The sequence below is a fragment of the Procambarus clarkii genome, chromosome 10 (genome assembly GCF_040958095.1).
Source record: "Procambarus clarkii isolate CNS0578487 chromosome 10, FALCON_Pclarkii_2.0, whole genome shotgun sequence".
Lineage (NCBI taxonomy): Eukaryota > Metazoa > Arthropoda > Malacostraca > Decapoda > Cambaridae > Procambarus > Procambarus clarkii.
Window position 1 is genome coordinate 17,744,072 of NC_091159.1, and position 22,105 is coordinate 17,766,176.

At 53.0% G+C, this 22,105-nt stretch overlaps 2 protein-coding genes across 2 annotated transcripts in view; both read left to right on the forward strand.

Moving 5' to 3' along the window:
- Nucleotides 1-12,569, forward strand: part of LOC138363002 (uncharacterized) — a 323,725-nt gene extending 311,156 nt beyond the window's left edge. The window contains exon 3 of the mRNA XM_069321669.1: nucleotides 12,452-12,569. Within this exon, the coding sequence (XP_069177770.1) occupies nucleotides 12,452-12,507 (56 nt within the window). The 3' untranslated portion in view covers nucleotides 12,508-12,569. The remainder of the gene's footprint in view (nucleotides 1-12,451) is intronic.
- A 6,268-nt stretch (nucleotides 12,570-18,837) lies between these two features.
- Nucleotides 18,838-20,751, forward strand: LOC138363186 (periaxin-like). The gene has a single exon (XM_069322179.1). The coding sequence runs from the start codon at nucleotides 18,838-18,840 to the stop codon at nucleotides 20,749-20,751; it is 1,914 nt and encodes a 637-aa protein (XP_069178280.1).
- Nucleotides 20,752-22,105: the final 1,354 nt, after the last annotated feature.

Below are 22,105 nucleotides of genomic sequence, written 5' to 3' on the forward strand. Positions count from 1 at the left end.
AGGACACCTCGTGGATTGGGAGGGCACCTGGTGGATTGGGAGGACACCTGGTGGATTGGGAGGACACCTGGTGGATTGGGAGGACACTTGGTGGATTGGAAGGACACCTGGTGGATTGGGAAGACACCTGGTGGAGTGGGACGACACTTGGTGGATTGGGAGGACACATGGTGGATTGGGAGGACACCTGGTGGATTGGGAGGACACATGGTAGATTGCGAAGATACTTGGTGGATTGGAAGGACACATGGTGGATTGGGAAGACACCTGGTGGATTGGGAGGACACCTGGTGGATTGGGAGGACACCTGGTGGATTGGGAGGACACCTGGTTGATTGGGAGGACACCTGGTTGATTGGGAAGACACCTGGTGGATTGGGAAGACACCTGGTGGAGCGGGAAGACACCTGGTGGAGCGGGAAGACACCTGGTGGATTGGGAGGACACCTGGTTGATTGGGAAGACACCTGGTGGATTGGGAGGACACCTGGTTGATTGGGAAGACACCTGGTGGATTGGGAAGACACCTGGTGGATTGGGAAGACACCTGGTGGATTGGGAAGACACCTGGTGGAGTGGGAGGACACCTGGTGGAGTGGGAGGACACCTGGTGGAGTGGGAGGACACCTGGTGGAGTGGGAGGACACCTGGTGGAGTGGGAGGACACCTGGTGGAGTGGGAGGACACCTGGTGGAGTAGGAGGACACTTGGTGGAGTGGGAGGACACCTGGTGGAGTAGGAGGACACCTGGTGGAGTGGGAGGACACCTGGTGGAGTGGGAGGACACCGGTGGAGTGGGAGGACACCTGGTGGAGTGGGAGGACACCTGGTGGAGTAGGAGGACACCTGGTGGAGTGGGAGGACACCTGGTGGAGTGGGAGGACACCAGTGGAGTGGGAGGACACCTGGTGGAGTGGGAGGACACCTGGTGGAGTGGGAGGACACCGGTGGAGTGGGAGGACACCTGGTGGAGTAGGAGGACACCGGTGGAGTGGGAGGACACCCGGTGGAGTGGGAGGACACCTGGTGGAGTGGGAGGACACCGGTGGAGTGGGAGGACACCGGTGGAGAGGGAGGACACCTGGTGGAGTGGGAGGACACCGGTGGAGTGGGAGGACACCTGGTGGAGTGGGAGGACACCGGTGGAGTGGGAGGACACCGGTGGAGTGGGAGGACACCTGGTGGAGTGGGAGGACACCGGTGGAGTGGGAGGACACCTGGTGGAGTGGGAGGACACCTGGTGGAGTGGGAGGACACCGGTGGAGTGGGAGGACACCGGTGGAGTGGGAGGACACCTGGTGGAGTGGGAGGACACCGGTGGAGTGGGAGGACACCTGGTGGAGTGGGAGGACACCGGTGGAGTGGGAGGACACCGGTGGAGTGGGAGGACACCTGGTGGAGTGGGAGGACACCGGTGGAGTGGGAGGACACCGGTGGAGTGGGAGGACACCTGGTGGAGTGGGAGGACACCGGTGGAGTGGGAGGACACCGGTGGAGTGGGAGGACACCGGTGGAGTGGGAGGACACCGGTGGAGTGGGAGGACACCGGTGGAGTGGGAGGACACCGGTGGAGTGGGAGGACACCGGTGGAGTGGGAGGACACCGGTGGAGTGGGAGGACACCTGGTGGAGTGGGAGGACACCGGTGGAGTGGGAGGACACCGGTGGAGTGGGAGGACACCGGTGGAGTGGGAGGACACCGGTGGAGTGGGAGGACACCGGTGGAGTGGGAGGACACCGGTGGAGTGGGAGGACACCGGTGGAGTGGGAGGACACCGGTGGAGTGGGAGGACACCGGTGGAGTGGGAGGGGGCCCAAATGGTCCCGCACTCTGGGCACCGTTATATAAACTGCCTCGTGGTGTCAGCCATACACCTCCCATCCCATGGACTAATATCCTCCCTTGGACCCCCTGGTGGACCCTCCTGGTGGACTCCCCTGGTGTACTCCCTGGTGGACCCCCTGGTGGACCCCCCTTGTGGACCCCCCTGGTGGACCCCCCTGGTGAGCCCCCCTGGTGGACCCTCCTGGTGGACCCCCCTGGTGTACTCCCTGGTGGACCCCCTGGTGGACCCCTGGTGGAGCCCCTGGTGGACCCTCTGGTGGATCCCCTGGTGGACATCCTGGTGAACCCCCCCTGGTGGACCTCCCTGGTAGACCTCCCTGGTGGACCCCCCTGGTGGACCCCCCTGGTGGACCCCCCTGGTGGACCCCCCTGGTGGACCCCCCTGGTGGACCCCCCTGGTGGACCCCCCGGATGGACTACCTGATTGACCCCCCTGGTGGACCCCCTGGTGGACCCCTGGTGAAGTCCCTGGTGGACCCCCTGGTGGACCCCCTGGTGGACCCCCCTGGTGGACTCCAATGGTGGACCCCCTGGTGGACCCCCCTGGTGGACTCCCCTGGTGGACCCCCTGGTGGACCCCCTGGTGGACCCCTGGTGGAGCCCCTGGTGGACATCCTGGTGAACCCCCCCCCTGGTGGACCTCACGGGTAGACCTCCCTGGTAGACCCCCTGGTGGACCCCCTGGTGGACCCCCTGTTGGACCCCCTGGTGGACCCCCCTGGTGGACCCCCCTGGTGGACCCCTTGGTAGACCCCCTGGCGAACCCCCCTGGTGGACACCCTGGTGGACCCCCCTGGTGGACCCCCCTGGTGGACTCCCTGATGGACCCCCCTGGTGGACCCCCCTGGTGGACCCCCTGGTGAACCCCCTGGTGGATCCCCTGGTGGACCCCCTGGTGGACCCTCCTGGTGGACTCCCCTGGTGGACCCCCTGGTGGACCCCCCTGGTGGACCCCCTGGTGGACCCCCTGGTGGACCCCCTGGTGGACCCCCCTGGTGGACTCCCCTGGTGGACCCCCCTGGTGGACCCCCCTGGTGGACCCCCCTGGTGGACCCCCTGGTGGACCCCCCTGGTGGACCCCCTGGTGGACCTGCGACGAATGGAGACCAGGAAGGGGAGCCAGCGGGGAGAGTGGGCTTATGGGAGGGGCCAGAGCGAGGGGAGAAAGAGAGAGAGAGAGGGGTCGGGGTGTCCCGCGGGTGAGAGAGAGAGAGAGAGAGGGGAGAGAGAGAGGGGGCGGGGGAGGCGAGGAGGGGCCGTGCGTCTAGCGTTATGCATACATTACCACCGGGGACCGCCACAAATGAGGTGCGGTAATGGAAACACATGGAAAGGGAGAATCAAATCTCCATACAGAACACCACTCCACCAAAATTGAACACGAAAACTGAGCCGAGAAATTGCCACCTGATGCGACGCCTCGGGCCCGAAGGAGTTATGGAAAGAAAAAATGTATACCTACACCTCACCGGGTCTTCGATACGCCTTGAGAACCCACCAATTGAAAGACCCTAAGACATGAATTATTTCCAGATGGCCCGGAGACGGGCTCTTGCCTTGAATAAATATCAGAAATAAATTATACAGTATGAGAAATAAATTATACAATAAAAGATTCCGCTTGACGGCTCAAAGATAGCGGAATATATTGTCTTATTCCGCGGCCCACCTTCCATCTTGTGAGGGTAATATGTTACCTGCATATATGCACTCCGCGGATACACACTCCATAATTTCTTTATGTACAAGTGAGGTGATGCGATCTGGCGCCTGGGGAGGGGGGGGAGGGGGGGGAGGGGGGGGAGGGGGGGAGTGTGGTGGGGGGGGGGAGGGGGGGGCGGGTTGACCTCTTACGTCTTGAGACATTTTATACGCTCGACGCGAGAAACGGTGAGGTGGCAGCGTAGTCGACACTCCCTGATCCCTGCACACTCCCTGACTCCCACCTACTCCCTGACTCCCACGTACTCCCTGACTCCCACCTACTCCCTGACTCCCACCTACTCCCTGACACTGAGATCGCTGGGAATAGGGTGTCCAAGAAGAGTCTGAAGGTTTGGAACACAAACGTCGACGGAGTTACGAACAAAGCCGAGGAAATGAAAGAAAGAGTTAGTGAACATGATCCTGATTTGATTGCAATATTGGAAACGAAAATAAACGATATGATCTCTGATGCAATATTCTTAGGGAGATTCCAGGTGATAAGGAAATAAAGACAACATAGGCGAGGAGGAGGAGTTGCACTCCTAGTTAAACGGGAGTAGAAGTTCGAAGATCTCGAAAATCAGAGTGAAAATGCACACACAGACTTCAACATTGGGAAACTGACAGTAAATGAAAAAAGAATTGTTATCCTGATAATTTACAACCCTGCACCAAACAACAGAAGACCCAGGCAGGGATATGATGACAACAACAAAGCATGCAGAGAGACATTGCAGAGATCAGCAACAGTGGCACACAGAATGAGAGCTAGATTTTCTAGTCATGGAAGATCTAAATCATGGAAAGATTGACTGGGATACCAGAAATCCTCATGATGGGAAAGAAATGTGGCGAGCGAAATTAGTGGAAGTTGTAGAAACAAACTTTTACAATATGTAAATGAAGACACAAGAGAAAGAGGAGATACACCAAGCCTACTGGAATACCACTGGGAGCAAGTGACCAGTGTGTCCTGGTCTCCCATGATGGACCTCACAACACAGCCCATAAGACCAGGAGGCAGGGAAGGGAGAGTAGACCATAAAAAAGGAGACCGTGAAAGTAAGAGAGTGTCTGGGAAGCTGTGATGTTTCTTTTAATTAACATCCATGGTGATACTCTATCAGGCCCAGTAGCTTTAGTTACATCCAGTGATGCTAGTTGTGTTCTTACTTCCTCTATTGTTACCTCAATATTTAGTAGTTTCTCATCACGGGCTGCTTCCTCATCTAGGTCTGGGAGGTGTTCAGGCTCAGAAGTGAACACTCCATGGAAGCTGCCATTGAGCTCCTCACAAATTTCTTTATCATTTTCTGTATACTGGTCTCACCTTTTTCATAATCTGGTCACTTGGTAATTCACTGTTATTTTCCTTCTTATATGGCTATGTAGGAGTTTCGGTTCTCACTTTGCTTTGGAGGCAACATCATTTTAATGGGTTCTTTCTGCCAATCTTCTTATGTTTATGTGGTCATTCCTGGTCCTGTTGCATCTAGTGCGGTTTACCTCTGTCCTTTGTCTTCTGTATTTCCTCCACTCCCTCCTGCTTTTTGCTTTTGCTTCCTGGCACTGTCTATTGACCCACATGTTATATGTTCTCCTACTTTGTTCCCTTAATGGTGGTATGAATCTCTCTCCTGCCTCTTGGCACCTCAGTTTCACTTGGTCCATCATTACCTGGACCGTCTTCCCTCTAAGTTGCTAAATATTGAGGTAACAATACAGGAAGTAAGAACACAACTAGCATCACTGGATGTAAGTAAAGCTACTGGGCCTGATAGAGTATCACCATAGATGTTAATTAAAAGAAACATCACAGGCCCTCAGCATATCTCTAATGCTAATCTTTAAAGAGTCCCTTACAAGGAAGGGGGGGGAGGGGATGCCCAGCTGCTGGAAGAAGGCAAATGTGGTGCCAATCTACAAGAAAGGAGATAGAGAAGAAGCACTTAACTACAGACCAGTGTCACTCACAAGCATCCCTTGCAAAGTACCTGAAATAATCATAAGTTTAAGACTAGTAGCACACCTAGAAATGATTGTGTTTGTAAGTACAGTAAATAACAACATGGCTTAAGAGAAGGGAAATCATGCCAGGCGAACCTCATGGAGTTTTATGAAAAGGTAACGAAAATAAGGCAAGACAGAGAAGGATGGGCAGATTGCATATTTCTGGACTACCAAAAAGCTTTTGATACAATACCACACAGGAGGTGACTATACAAACTTGAAAGGCAGGCGGGAGTAGGCAGCAACGCATTAACATGGGTAAGGGTTTCCCTAACAGACAGGTGCCAGAGAGTGACAGTGAGGGGCGACGAGTCGGACTGGCGTAGAGTAACAAGCCAGGTGCCTCAAAGATCGGTCCTGGGTCCCATACTATTCCTCATTTATGTAAACGACTTGACTACAGGAGGTGAGTCTTATATGTGAATGTTTGCAGATGACGCAAAACTAATGAGGAGGATTGAGACAGATGAAGATTGTAAGATGCTCCGGGATGACTTGAACAGGATGCAGAGCTGGTCCGAGAAATGGTTGCCAGAGTTCAACACCAGCAAGTGTAAGGTGATGGAAATGGGATCAGGAGCCAGGAGACCGAAAGGCCAATACATGATGGAAGGAAACTACCTCCCTATAAGGTCTAGAGGAAAAGACCTGAGAGTGGACATAACGCCGAACCTAACTCCATAGGCTCATATAAATAGAATAACGTCAACCGTATACTCTACGCTGGCAAAAGTCAGAATATCCTTCAAAAACCTGAATAAGGAGGCTTTTAGATCACTATACCGCCAATGTGAGGCCAGTTTTAGAGTATGCCGCCCCATCGTGGAACCCCAGTCTAAAAAGACACAAGGAAGCTCGTAAAAGTGCAGAAGTTTGCAACGAGACTCGTCCCAGAGTTGCGAGGGATGAGGTACGAAGACAGACTGAAGGAACTAAACCTGACGGCGTTAGAAAGGAGAAAGGAAAGGGGGGACTTGATACAGACGTATTAAATACTTATAGGGATTGACAAAGTAGAAACAGAGGAATTGTTTACAATGAATAACAATAGAACAAAGGGACACGGATGGAAGCTTGAGACTCAGATGTGTCATAGAGATGTTAGAAAGTTTTCCTTTAGGATAAGTAGTGAGTAGATGGAATGATCTAAAGGAGCAGGGTGTAGAGGCTAACTCCATTCAGAACTTTAAAAGCAGGTATGATAGGGAAAGAGGTCAGGAGTCGCTGCATTAGACAACCAACGACTAGAAAAGCGGGGTACAAGACCTAAAGCTCGATCCTGCAGGCACAAATAGATGAGTACACACACACACACATAAACCACACTCTCTTTCATTATTTGATCTATACGCTCGCTCGTGCCAGAACTACAGGTGTGTGTGTGTGTGTGTGTGTGTGTGTGTGTGTGTGTGTGTGTGTATTCACCTAGTTGTATTCACCTAGTTGTGTTTGCGGGGGTTGAGCTTTGCTCTTTCGGCCTGCCTCTCAACTGTCAATCAACTGTTTACTAATTTTTTCCTCTCCACACCCCCCCCTAGGAAGCAGCCCGTGACAGCTGACTAACTCCCAGGTACCTATTTACTGCTAGGTAACAGGGGCAGTCAGGGTGAAAGAAACTTTGCCCATTTGTTTCTGCCTGGTGCGGGAATCGAACCCGGGCCACAGAATTACGAGTCCTGCGCGCTATCCACCAGGCTACCACGAGCCCCTTGTGTGTGTGTGTATGATGAGGAAGGTACGGATGTGAGGATATACGAGAAGGCCGTAATAGCAGAGACGACAATGGGCGTTGGGGGGAAGGAGGCGCATGAGGTATGACAACATTCCTCCCCCCCCTCCACCCACAACCCCCTTACCCACACCCCCACCTCCCCCCCCCTCCCCCCCACACCCCCACACCAGTTGAAAGTGTGCCATCGGTGGAACCGCCAGGCCGGCGGCTGCAGTTTAAAGTTTACCCCGTTGGGAGTGACAGATCCTATGTATTTGAGGCTTTGTATGTATCGCGGATGCAAAACTGCCGTTGTATTTTGTATTAAGCGTAATCCGTTTTAGGTCGGAGAGCTGGCACAGGTTTATGGGATCGTTTGCTGGTAATATGGAATGAGGCGAGTTTCAGGCTCCGTATGTTTGGTGCGGGCTCCCTCTGGCGGTGTGTAGGCCGGCGCTCAGTGGGACCACTGTGGCAGTGTTCCTTGGCCAGGTGGGGCCAGGTGGGGCCAAGTGGGGCCAAGTGGGGCCAGGTGGGGCCAGGTGGTGCCAGGTGGGGCCAGGTGGTGCCAGGTGGTGCCAGGTGGGGCCACTGTGGCAGTGTTCCTTGGCCAGGTGGGGCCACTGTGGCAGTGTTCCTTGGCCAGGTGGGGCCACTGTGGTAGTGTTCCTTGGCCAGGTGGGGCCACTGTGGTAGTGTTCCTTGGCCAGGTGGGGCCAGGTGGGGCCAGGTGGAGCCAGGTGGGGCCAGGTGGGGCCAGGTGGTGCCAGGTGGGGCCAGGTGGGGCCAGGTGAGGCCAGGTGGGGCCAGGTGGGGCCAGGTGGTGCCAGGTGGGGCCAGGTGGGGCCAGGTGAGGCCAGGTGGGGCCAGGTGGGGCCAGGTGGTGCCAGGTGGGGCCAGGTGGGGCCAGGTGGGGCCAGGTGGTGCCAGGTGGGGCCAGGTGGGGCCAGACGGTGCCAGGTGGGGCCAGGTGGGGCCAGGTGGGGCCAGGAGGGGCCAGGTGGGGCCAGGTGGGGCCAGGTGGGGCCAGGTGGGGCCAGGTAGGGCCAGGTGGGGCCAGGTGGGGCCAGGTGGTGCCAGGTGGGGCCAGGTGGGGCCAGGTGGGGCCAGGTGGGGCCAGGTGGGGCCAGGTAGGGCCAGGTGGGGCCAGGTGGGGCCAGATGGTGCCGGGTGGGGCCAGGTGGGGCCAGGTGGGGCCAGGTGGTGCCATTTGGGGCCAGGTGGGGCCAGGTGGGGCCAGGTGGGGCCAGGTGGGGCCAGGTGGGGCCAGGTGAGGCCAGGTGGGGCCAGGTGGGGCCAGGTGGTGCCAGGTGGGGCCAGGTGGGGCCAGGTGGGGCCAGGTGGGGCCAGGTGGTGCCAGGTGGGGCCAGGTGGGGCCAGGCGGTGCCAGGTGGGGCCAGGTGGGGCCAGGTGGTGCCAGGAGGGGCCAGGTGGGGCCAGGTGGGGCCAGGTGGGGCCAGGTGGGGCCAGGTGGGGCCAGGTGGGGCCAGGTAGGGCCAGGTGGGGCCAGGTGGGGCCAGGTGGGGCCAGGTGGGGCCAGGTGGGGCCAGGTAGGGCCAGGTGGGGCCAGGTGGGGCCAGGTGGTGCCGGGTGGGGCCAGGTGGGGCCAGGTGGGGCCAGGTGGTGCCATTTGGGGCCAGGTGGGGCCAGGTGGGGCCAGGTGGGGCCAGGTGGGGCCAGGTGGTGCCAGGTGGGGCCAGGTGGGGCCAGGTGAGGCCAGGTGGGGCCAGGTGGGGCCAGGTGGTGCTGTAACAAACTAGGCTGTTGTAAGAATTATCCAGAGGGGTTTATCGACAAAAGAGAATGGGAAGCTGAGCCGCATGGTGACCTGACCCCCAGGGGAATTCGCGGTGGAAATAACCGACGCTTTGTTCATATCTGCGTATAATGAATCATCCTATAGTATTCAGTAATTTAGAGAAAATTAGCCTTTATTCATTTTGCATTAAAATTGTATTGTATAATAGTACTGGATACAATATCAAGAGTATTCTAATTATTGAGTTAAGTCACCATCAGTGACGTCAGGAATCAGATCTAACTTTTAAGGCGGAGTGACCGGCGGTCATAGGTCAGCAGGGTTGACATGTCTAATATTTCTCAAAGTTTTAATAACCATTTTTGTGATCGGGAACAGCTTTGCCGTTAGATGTTTGTAATTTAATTCAGTAAAATAATTCAACCAGTCTGGATCAATTAAGTACAACAGAGGTTAATTGTTATAACTTAAACCTTGCTAGTAACTGGGTAGGACTTTGACTAGGCGGAAGGATACAATACTCTGTCTGGGGTAGTCCAGACAAGGAAAAAATCAGTGTGATCTGCCGAGCAGCTGGGAGAGGTTCAAACCATCTTACCTCTCCCCAAGACCAGCCCCAACACCTAGAGCTGTGGTCGCCCAAGGTATAGTTGCTATTGTTAATTATAGGGATAGTCTTCTCATTTGCCACTCAGGTCAAGTAGGGAGTGTTAAAGTGATAGGGAGTGAACCTATTTAGATTTTGTTTTAGTTTTCTTTTAATAAATTAAATTTGTTAATAATTTGCATTTTTATTGTCTCCATTTGGTTATGTGTAAACTTGTCCTGGTCACGTGGTCCACACGAGGCAGAGTTGCATTGGGCGCCGATTCTAACATCGGATCGGAATTCATCATCCCCATCTAATTAATTCCACACTCAAGTTTCCGAGGTTATAAACTACTAGTGGGGATCAAGCCCCAAGGTTGATTAATTAGCGTGATCGATCCAGACCTCGATCATTGCTCTGTAGAGCTGGTCTGGTGGTGGCAGCATAGAGGCGACTCTAGGGTTTTGCTCAGAGCTTAGCTCACGTCATACTGGGTGTAGAATCCTAAGTCGGTCAATCGTCTTAGGACCACGTGGCGTGGAGTTGGCTTTGGTAAAAGTTTTGGAGTCCCTTGGTAGAGAATAATAAGTAAGAATACGGGTAGAGGGAGTAGAAGGAAGAGAAGTAGAGAGGGAAACTCCCGAACCCGTGTTACAATGGTGGCAGCGGTGGGATATTTTCGTCGTCACATTGAAGGTTTCGCTGGCATTTCAGCACCCCTGACTGATCTGACAAAGAAAAATGCGAAGTTTGTGTGGAAATCAGAACATGACGAGGCCTATCGCAAACTGAAAGACCAACTAATCACGACACCGGTATTGGCTATTCCTGATTTTGAGAAAGAGTGGGAAGTGCACACTGACGCCAGCGGTATTGCTATTGGCGGGTGCTTAATTCAGCGAGACGCAGATAATTTACCCCATCCAGTAGCCTATTTCAGTAGGAAGGTCAAAGGACCTGAAGTTCGCTATTCAGCTACGGATCGGGAGGCACTGGCAGTAGTAGAATCAGTTAGGTATTTCGAGCCTTACCTATTTCAGCGGCATTTTGTAATCTACACAGACCATCGAGCGTTAACACACATATTTAAGAAGCGAACAAAATGCCCACGAATGTCACGCTGGTCTCACGAACTTTCGGCCCACTCATTCCAGATCTTGTACAAGCCTGGTCCAGCACATGTTGTGCCAGATACGCTAAGTAGAAATATAGCGGCAGTTCAAATTAATGAAAACATTGAAACCATTCCATCAGATAAAATGAGAGAATACCAGATGAGCGAGCCTAGATGGAAAGAAATTATTGAGTATTTAGAGGGAGGAAAATACCCGAAAAAGAAAAAGAACTTACCTATACATGATTTTGAGATGAAACAGGGCGTCCTGTATTATGTCAACAGCCAGAATGATAGGGCAGTATTTCAGCTAGTTATTCCGGACGCGTTGCGGTCATCAGCGTTAAAGCTTGCGCATGCTTCTAAAATTGCAGGGCATCCGGGGGTCTTTAAAACCCACTTAAAAGCAAAGTCTCTATTTTATTTTCCAGGATTACTTTCTGAGGTAATCAATTTCGTGAAGTCGTGCCCTCGTTGCCAGAGGAGGAAAGGTACCCTTAAGGTACAAGCCCCACTTCAGGAATTTCCTGAAATTCGTGAACCGTTAGATCGTGTGGGGGCCGATCTGATTGATTTACACCACAGTCATGCGGGTAACAGATACGTGTTGGTGCTAGTTGACCATCTGTCTAGATACACTACACTAGTTGCATTACCTCAGAAGGATTCTCGTACGGTTGCAGATGCGTTCTTGCGTAGGTTCGTTACTGTATTCGGACCTCCTAAAGTTTTAGTCTCTGACCGGGGTCAAGAATTCAATGGGAATATATTTAGAGAAGTTTGTAAGATTTTAGAGACAACTTCGGCTTTTACAACAGCCTACCACCCACAAGCAAACGGAATGACGGAACGGACTAATCGTTCAGTCAAGGATATGCTTGCAATCCTTGCTGAACATGATGCAAACACCTGGGATGAACACCTACCCTATGTTCAGTTCGCCTTGAATACTGCCATCCACCAATCAATTAACACCCAACCACTTCATTTGTTTACTGGTAATTCATGCAATTTCCCGTCAGGTCTGCTTAACAGACATAATGTTGCATACGGGGAGGACTATCCTTCAGAGGTCCTTGGAAAAATGAGAAATGCATGGAATATTGCAGCTGAAGCGTCCAAGAAGGCACGGACTCGGTATGCTCATTTTTATGACAAGAAAGTGCGCCCTCTTGAGTTGAAGGAAGGAAGCCTCGTATTGAGAGTGAATGAGGCTGCGCCCGCCAATCAGAGCAGGAAACTAGCTCCGAGGTGGCGAGGACCATATAGAGTAATTAAAAGGGCGGGGCCGGTTAATCTTGTTATAAAAGGAGTGTTCGAGGACCAGGTGGAAAGGACAATTCATGTAAATAAATTGAAACAATATCATGCTAGAGAGGAATTAGAACTGCCTTCAGCGGGTCTAGTTCATGACTCAGCAGTGCTGACTCATGGCTTCACCGACGAGTCAGAAGATGAGGATGACCCTCTGTCATCGCTCATCAGTAGTCAGGTGCAGTCTCGCCACCCTATGGTGACGAGATCTCGCGCTGTACAGTAAAGTAACTTCCTTAGTTAGTATAATTTAGTATTGATTAGATTTTCCTGTAAAGGCAATGAGATGTACTATGTCTATACTTGACTCAGGTAGCAACTTTTACCGTGCTCTGGGGTTCCACCTCCACCAAACCCAGAGTATATCTATGCTTCCGCTGTGTTGTGTCTGTCTGTTCCCAGGTCTGATTGGTACACCGACCCAGTTGTTCCAGCCACACGTGAACCCTTGTCTGTAAAGACCGAGGGGGGAGGCACGTTACACAAAGCCCTCCCCCCACTAGACCCAGTAACCCATACATCAGTTACTTTGGGGATGAGTGACTGTCCAAGAGTCACCCGGCCGACGCCTCACGTCACTAACGAGGTTGTCAGGGCCAGCGAGCTGTCCACATTATAGCAGTCACCGGAGGTGCCATACAACGCCGGGGTAGCTGTCTCGAGATCACCACTACCCACCTGCTGCGTCATCAAGACTGCAGCCATTCCAGCAGTGTTGGAGGAGAGGTCAAGAAATGGAAAGCACGTAGCAGTACTCAAGAGTTTCGCCGGAGGATTAATGATTACGTCATCTGAAGTAACAAGAAAGCGGAAGTAAGGCGGTCACAGGTGGAAGGCACGGTTTCCCTACAGAGTACCGGGACTCGCCAATAGAAGGTCGCAAAATTGTCTCCTTTGGCCTAAAGTCGGCGGTACGAGGGTATACACAGTTGGTGTTTACGGCCTAGTAACCTGGTGACATCAAGAAACGCCTGAGATAACGTGAGCAATGATGGAAGACGAGATTCACCTGTTCTGCAAACAAGCAACCCGCCTCTACGACCTTCTGACACCACTCCTGCTAAGAGACACCGTTGGTACATCCAGTCCTGCTCTGCTGTGGTCATCTGCGCCGTCAAGTTTAACATCAAGACTGCCGTGTGAACTGTGATTGATATGAATGCGTGTGGACTGTCGAGAGCAAGATTAATGGCCGAAGTAACAGTATTCTACAGCTGTCACTGGGCACTCCGCTCTACTACACTCTGTCGTCATTCAGTAGTACCGGATGGGAGTACAAGAGGACCAGGTATTGATGTCTACACATGGGGAGAAGCAAGATCGACACCGTCATCGTCAGCGACTACATTCAGCATCCAGCAGCATCGATTTTTTTTCGATTACTCAATATGAACAATTGATACAAACAACAAAGTTGGCTCTGAACATCTGTGTAAAGAACATCTGGACACTTTTGTTTAAATGTTGAAAAACAGATTTAGAATCAATACTTTTTAAATGTTGAAAAACAGATTTAAAATAATTCTGGTATAATATATGAAAATTTTACTCTATAAATTGGTCAGTAATCAAAATCGAAGCCCCTGTGTAATTGTCTCAGCCCAGAACAAACGGTTATGGAAAATTATGTTGTGCTATTTTTTTCAGAATGTTTGAACACAGGAGAGGCGGACCAATATAAACATTGACACTTCTAGTGAGTGAGAACACTTGGCTGTACAGTCAGCTGAAACCTGTGATATAGTATAGGAATTTTTTTATTTTTAGATACATGAAATAAACGTTAGGTGTGTTCCTTAACATGTCAAGGTTGACATTGATGGGGAGTGGTTAGTACACGGATGTGAACTGATAGTTCCGTAGTACGCTCCCGGATGACTGAAAGTTCAGTCTGATGATATAACTTTAATGTTTGGTTGAGCACGGTGTGGCCGGCTCTAGAGGACACATGGACTTGGCTAGTGAAGAGCCAAGAGAGTTTAGTAGCTAGTCTTTGATGGTAGAGTAGGGACATGTTATTTAGCTATGTCAGTAAGGATAGGATGTATGTTTCCTGATATTGGAGGATTGCTGTCAGTTGACAGCTGAGAAATTTATGAAATATGAACATGTTCATTATGATGTTGGACTATTATTTGTCAAATTTTATTAGTTAGGTTAGCTTTTGTTTGTGGCATGAGTTGAATTGTGGGTTTGGATACTAAACCTCGTGAATTTTAACAAATTAACAAGGTTTACTAAGTGCTTGTGCGGGGGGGTTGTAACAAACTAGGCTGTTGTAAGAATTATCCAGAGGGGTTTATCGACAAAAGAGAATGGGAAGCTGAGCCGCATGGTGACCTGACCCCCAGGGGAATTCGCGGTGGAAATAACCGACGCTTTGTTCATATCTGCGTATAATGAATCATCCTATAGTATTCAGTAATTTAGAGAAAATTAGCCTTTATTCATTTTGCATTAAAATTGTATTGTATAATAGTACTGGATACAATATCAAGAGTATTCTAATTATTGAGTTAAGTCACCATCAGTGACGTCAGGAATCAGATCTAACTTTTAAGGCGGAGTGACCGGCGGTCATAGGTCAGCAGGGTTGACATGTCTAATATTTCTCAAAGTTTTAATAACCATTTTTGTGATCGGGAACAGCTTTGCCGTTAGATGTTTGTAATTTAATTCAGTAAAATAATTCAACCAGTCTGGATCAATTAAGTACAACAGAGGTTAATTGTTATAACTTAAACCTTGCTAGTAACTGGGTAGGACTTTGACTAGGCGGAAGGATACAATACTCTGTCTGGGGTAGTCCAGACAAGGAAAAAATCAGTGTGATCTGCCGAGCAGCTGGGAGAGGTTCAAACCATCTTACCTCTCCCCAAGACCAGCCCCAACACCTAGAGCTGTGGTCGCCCAAGGTATAGTTGCTATTGTTAATTATAGGGATAGTCTTCTCATTTGCCACTCAGGTCAAGTAGGGAGTGTTAAAGTGATAGGGAGTGAACCTATTTAGATTTTGTTTTAGTTTTCTTTTAATAAATTAAATTTGTTAATAATTTGCATTTTTATTGTCTCCATTTGGTTATGTGTAAACTTGTCCTGGTCACGTGGTCCACACGAGGCAGAGTTGCATTGGGCGCCGATTCTAACATCGGATCGGAATTCATCATCCCCATCTAATTAATTCCACACTCAAGTTTCCGAGGTTATAAACTACTAGTGGGGATCAAGCCCCAAGGTTGATTAATTAGCGTGATCGATCCAGACCTCGATCATTGCTCTGTAGAGCTGGTCTGGTGGTGGCAGCATAGAGGCGACTCTAGGGTTTTGCTCAGAGCTTAGCTCACGTCATACTGGGTGTAGAATCCTAAGTCGGTCAATCGTCTTAGGACCACGTGGCGTGGAGTTGGCTTTGGTAAAAGTTTTGGAGTCCCTTGGTAGAGAATAATAAGTAAGAATACGGGTAGAGGGAGTAGAAGGAAGAGAAGTAGAGAGGGAAACTCCCGAACCCGTGTTACAGTGCCAGGTGGGGCCAGGTGGGGCCAGGTGGGGCCAGGTGGTGCCAGGTGGGGCCAGGTGGGGCCAGGCGGTGCCAGGTGGGGCCAGGTGGGGCCAGGTGGGGCCAGGTGGTGCCAGGAGGGGCCAGGTGGGGCCAGGTGGGGCCAGGTGGGGCCAGGTGGGGCCAGGTGGGGCCAGGTGGGGCCAGGTGGGGCCAGGTGGTGCCAGGTGGGGCCAGGTGGGGCCAGGTGGGGCCAGGTGGGGCCAGGTGGGGCCAGGTAGGGCCAGGTGGGGCCAGGTGGTGCCGGGTGGGGCCAGGTGGGGCCAGGTGGTGCCATTTGGGGCCAGGTGGGGCCAGGTGGGGCCAGGTGGGGCCAGGTGGGGCCAGGTGGGGCCATGTGGTGCCAGGTGGGGCCAGGTGGGGCCAGGTAGGGCCAGGTGGGGCCAGGTGGTGCCAGGTGGGGCCAGGTGGGGCCAGGTGAGGCCAGGTAGGGCCAGGTGGTGCCAGGTGGGGCCAGGTGGGGCCAGGTGGGGCCAGGTGGGGCCAGGTGGGGCCAGGTGGGGCCAGGTGGGGCCAGGTGGTGCCAGGTGGGGCCAGGTGGGGCCAGGTGGGGCCAGGTGGGGCCAGGTGGGGCCAGGTGGGGCCAGGTAGGGTCTTAATTGTGAGACAGAAGTGTGAAGAGGTTACAAAAGCGAGATGGGAGGGGAGGGGTGGACCAGATGGGACGGGGCTACTCTAAGTGACTGTATGTTCAGAGGAGGTGAAACAGAGCCCCGGGCAGCGCCGGATACCCCCCCCCCCAAAGGTCATAGATATAAGATTTTAAGGCATGTTATATAACACACAGTGAATAGCCCATTAAAATATAATAGTCACTATAGACCCGGTGACAAGACCATAGCAAAGTAATATTGAAGTAGAAGGATGCTGCGGCTCCCAGTAACGCCATCTCAGGAGATCTTGGAGGTTGTTAAGACAATCTCAGCCTTGATTAGATCACCTGGAAGGTTGTTCTGGCTCTGTGTACCCTGGGGAAGCTGGTCTGACCTTGCCTGTACACTGTTGACCTTGCCCGTACACTGTTGACCTTGCCCGTACACTGTTGACCATGTCCGTACACTGTTGACCTTGTCCGTACACTGTTGACCTTGCCCATACACTGTTGACCTTGTCCGTACACTGTTGACCTGGTCCGTACACTGTTGACCTTGTCCGTACACTGTTGACCTTGTCCGTACACTGTTGACCTTGTCCGTACACTGTTGACCTTGCCCATACACTGTTGACCTTGTCCGTACACTGTTGACCTGGTCCGTACACTGTTGACCTTGTCCGTACACTGTTGACCTTGCCCGTACACTGTTGACCTTGTCCGTACACTGTTGACCTTGCCCGTACACTGTTGACCTTGTCCGTACACTGTTGACCTTGCCCGTACACTGTTGACCTTGCCCGTACACTGTTGACCTTGCCTGTACACTGTTGACCTTGCCCGTACACTGTTGACCTTGTCCGTACACTGTTGACCTTGCCCGTACACTGTTGACCTTGCCCGTACACTGTTGACCTTGCCTGTACACTGTTGACCTTGCCCGTACACTGTTGACCTTGCCCGTACACTGTTGACCTTGTCCGTACACTGTTGACCTTGCCCGTACACTGTTGACCTTGCCCGTACACTGTTGACCTTGCCCGTACACTGTTGACCTTGCCTGTACACTGTTGACCTTGCCCGTACACTGTTCACCATGCCCGTACACTGTTGACCTTGCCCGTACACTGTTGACCTTGCCCGTACACTGTTGACCTTGCCTGTACACTGTTGACCTTGCCCGTACACTGTTGACCTTGCCCGTACACTGTTCACCATGCCCGTACACTGTTGACCTTGCCCCGTACACTGTTGACCTTGCCTGTACACTGTTCACAGTGCCTGTACACTGTTGACCTTGCCCGTACACTGTTGACCTTGCCCGTACACTGTTGACCTTGCCCGTACACTGTTCACCTTGCCCGTACACTGTTGCCCTTGCCCGTACACTGTTGACCTTGCCCGTACACTGTTCACCATGCCCGTACACTGTTGACCTTGCCCGTACACTGTTGACCTTGCCCGTACACTGTTGACCTTGCCTGTACACTGTTGACCTTGCCCGTACACTGTTGACCTTGCCCGTACACTGTTCACCATGCCAGTACACTGTTGACCTTGCCCCGTACACTGTTGACCTTGCCTGTACACTGTTCACAGTGCCTGTACACTGTTGACCTTGCCCGTACACTGTTGACCTTGCCCGTACACTGTTCACAGTGCCTGTACACTGTTGACCTTGCCCCGTACACTGTTGACCTTGCCTGTACACTGTTCACAGTGCCTGTACACTGTTGACCTTGCCCGTACACTGTTGACCTTGCCTGTACACTGTTCACAGTGCCTGTACACTGTTGACCTTGCCCCGTACACTGTTGACCTTGCCCCGTACACTGTTCACAGTGCCTGTACACTGTTGACCTTGCCCGTACACTGTTGACCTTGCCTGTACACTGTTGACCTTGCCCGTACACTGTTGACCTTGCCCGTACACTGTTCACCATGCCCGTACACTGTTGACCTTGCCCCGTACACTGTTTACCTTGCCTGTACACTGTTCACAGTGCCTGTACACTGTTGACCTTGCCCCGTACACTGTTGACCTTGCCCCGTACACTGTTGACCTTGCCCCGTACACTGTTGACCTTGCCCGTACACTGTTGACCTTGCCCGTACACTGTTGACCTTGCCCGTACACTGTTGACCTTGCCCCGTACACTGTTCACGTGTACCCACGCCCTTATGTGTGTATAAGTAGATGACACATTACACTTCATTACTTAAGGGCCCGTGCCGCCTCTTGGGTGAATTAATCTTCATCTATCACTCGACACTTCATTACCAGAAGCAATACCCCAGTACAGCATGCCCATGGGTTGCCCTCGCCTCCAGATACCCCAGTACAGCATGCCCATGGGTTGCCCTCGCCTCCAGGTACCCCAGTACAGCATGCCCATGGGTTGCCCTCGCCTCCAGGTACCCCAGTACAGCATGCCCATGGGTTGCCCTCGCCTCCAGGTACCCCAGTACAGCATGCCCATGGGATACCCTAGCCTCCAGGTACCCCAGTACAGCATGCCCATGGGATGCCCTAGCCTCCAGGTACCCCAGTACAGCATGCCCATGAGATGCCCTCGCCTCCAGGTACCCCAGTACAGCATGCCCATGTGATGCCCTAGCCTCCAGGTACCCCAGTACAGCATGCCCATGGGATGCCCTAGCCTCCAGGTACCCCAGTACAGCATGCCCATGGGATGCCCTAGCCTCCAGGTTCCCCAGTACAGCATGCCCATGGGATGCCCTAGCCTCCAGGTACCCCAGTACAGCATGCCCATGGGATGCCCTGGCCTCCAGGTACCCCAGTACCGCATGCCCATGGGATACCCTAGCCTCCAGGTACCCCAGTACCGCATGCCCATGGGATACCCTAGCCTCCAGGTACCCCAGTACAGCATGCCCATGGGATGCCCTAGCCTCCAGGTACCCCAGTATAGCATGCCCATGGGATGCCCTAGCCTCCAGGTACCCCAGTACAGCATGCCCATGGGATGCCCTAGCCTCCAGGTACCCCAGTACCGCATGCCCATGGGATGCCCTAGCCTCCAGGTATCCCAGTACAGCATGCCCATGGGATGCCCTAGCCTCCAGGTACCCCAGTACAGCATGCCCATGGGATGCCCTAGCCTCCAGGTTCCCCAGTACCGCATGCCCATGGGATGCCCTAGCCTCCAGGTACCCCAGTACAGCATGCCCATGGGATGCCCTAGCCTCCAGGTTCCCCAGTACCGCATGCCCATGGGATGCCCTAGCCTCCAGGTACCCCAGTACAGCATGCCCATGGGATGCCCTAGCCTCCAGGTTCCCCAGTACCGCATGCCCATGGGATGCCCTAGCCTCCAGGTACCCCAGTACAGCATGCCCATGGGATGCCCTAGCCTCCAGGTACCCCAGTACAGCATGCCCATGGGATGCCCTAGCCTCCAGGTACCCCAGTACAGCATGCCCATGGGTTGCCCTAGCCTCCAGGTACCCCAGTATAGCATGCCCATGGGATGCCCTAGCCTCCAGGTACCCCAGTACAGCATGCCCATGGGATGCCCTAGCCTCCAGGTACCCCAGTACAGCATGCCCATGGGATGCCCTAGCCTCCAGGTACCCCAGTACAGCATGCCCATGGGATGCCCTAGCCTCCAGGTACCCCAGTACCGCATGCCCATGGGATGCCCTAGCCTCCAGGTACCCCAGTACAGCATGCCCATGGGATGCCCTAGCCTCCAGGTACCCCAGTACAGCATGCCCATGGGATGCCCTAGCCTCCAGGTACCCCAGTACAGCATGCCCATGGGATGCCCTAGCCTCCAGGTACCCCAGTACCGCATGCCCATGGGATGCCCTAGCCTCCAGGTACCCCAGTACAGCATGCCCATGGGATGCCCTAGCCTCCAGGTACCCCAGTATAGCATGCCCATGGGATGCCCTAGCCTCCAGGTACCCCAGTACAGCATGCCCATGGGATGCCCTAGCCTCCAGGTACCCCAGTACAGCATGCCCATGGGATGCCCTAGCCTCCAGGTACCCCAGTACAGCATGCCCATGGGTTGCCCTAGCCTCCAGGTACCCCAGTACCGCATGCCCATGGGATGCCCTAGCCTCCAGGTACCCCAGTACAGCATGCCCATGGGATGCCCTAGCCTCCAGGTACCCCAGTACCGCATGCCCATGGGATGCCCTAGCCTCCAGGTACCCCAGTACAGCATGCCCATGGGATGCCCTAGCCTCCAGGTACCCCAGTACAGCATGCCCATGGGTTGCCCTAGCCTCCAGGTACCCCAGTACAGCATGCCCATGGGTTGCCCTAGCCTCCAGGTACCCCAGTACAGCATGCCCATGGGATGCCCTAGCCTCCAGGTACCACAGTACCGCATACCTATGGGTTGCCCTAGCCTCCAGGTACCCCAGTACCGCATGCCCATGGGATGCCCTAGCCTCCAGGTACCCCAGTACAGCATGCCCATGGGATGCCCTAGCCTCCAGGTACCCCAGTACAGCATGCCCATGGGATGCCCTAGCCTCCAGGTACCCCAGTACAGCATGCCCATGGGTTTATTCTCTTAATAAACACCTGAGAGGCAACAAGAGTTTCCTCAATCACCACATTAATGTCTACAAAGAAGGAAGGATGACTGTCTCCTAAGAAATGTTAAATACAACATTTAGAACCCTACACGAACTTGCTTACTTATAGGGATTTCTGAACTATGATGTTATTTTTCATTCACCAAGTTGAGTATTAGCAAAAAATTCTACTGATGTATTAAAATTGGGTTGAATGACTACATTTTCTTATATTTTTCTCCACAAAATCTTTAGAGCGCCTCTTGCTATTGACCTGAAAATCTCAACACGTCAGTTCGTAAAACGAAGCTTCCTATTTGGATAGGACTGGAGGTCGCCGTAGGCCGTAGACATGTATCATGTATCTCCCCCTCACCTCCCCATGGGCCCCCATACCCTGTGGGAAGTCAGTAGGACTCCAGGTTGCAATTCTTTTTACCATGTCGTGGTACAGTTGATTAAGGTGCGTCTGGGATCTTCTCGGACGTAGGTTCGAACCCTCATCACGGCCCTTGTGGATTTGGTCATTTGATGCATCACGCTGTTGTGATTTCTGTGTGTAACATGCCCCACCCCCGCTCTCATACCCACATGTAACCAACCATACATACCCTCACCCTGCCCCCCGCTCACACGTAACCATCCATACAACAGTACCAGCAGCAGCAGCCACGAGGTGGCCGACAGGATGAGCGGAGCCTCACCGGCCGTTTCCACTACCCACTAATTAACAAACTTTCCCGCTAAAAGCCGCTGGAACAGTGGCACCTTGCGCCATTGTGGCGCCCTGATCACTGGCGCCTCATCATCCCTGACATGCTTATGTTTCCACAGCTAGAACCCCCGCACTATCCCCACACACCCAGCCACCCCAGGAACTCTCGCTCCAGATTACGATCGATATCTGCCTACTGGCCAATCACCGGAGCACAGGAAAGAAACATTTTGCCTATTTGTCTCCGCCTCCACCGAGGATCGAACCCGGAACTTCAGGCCTACGAATCGGAAGTGCTGTCCACTCAGTGTCATTGGTGCTAAATGCTCGATGTAGCTGCTAAAAAAAGTGGACATTTAGATTAGATTCTTCGTCGCAGCCTTGTGTAATATGTTTCAACAGGATCATTGGATCGAATGAAGACCACTCAGACGTCATGCTTTCATGATAGACCCATCAATGGGTACGTCAAAAACCCTTAAGGTCTAGCCATAGGAAGACTTGGGAAAGCCCTGGGTAAATACTGGCTTCGTAATAGGGTTGTTGAGTTACTGAACACATTACCGGGTAACATAATTCACGTGTGTTCGCTGGCTTGTTTGAGAGAGTTTGGATGCATGTTAAGAAAGGAGCTGCCTC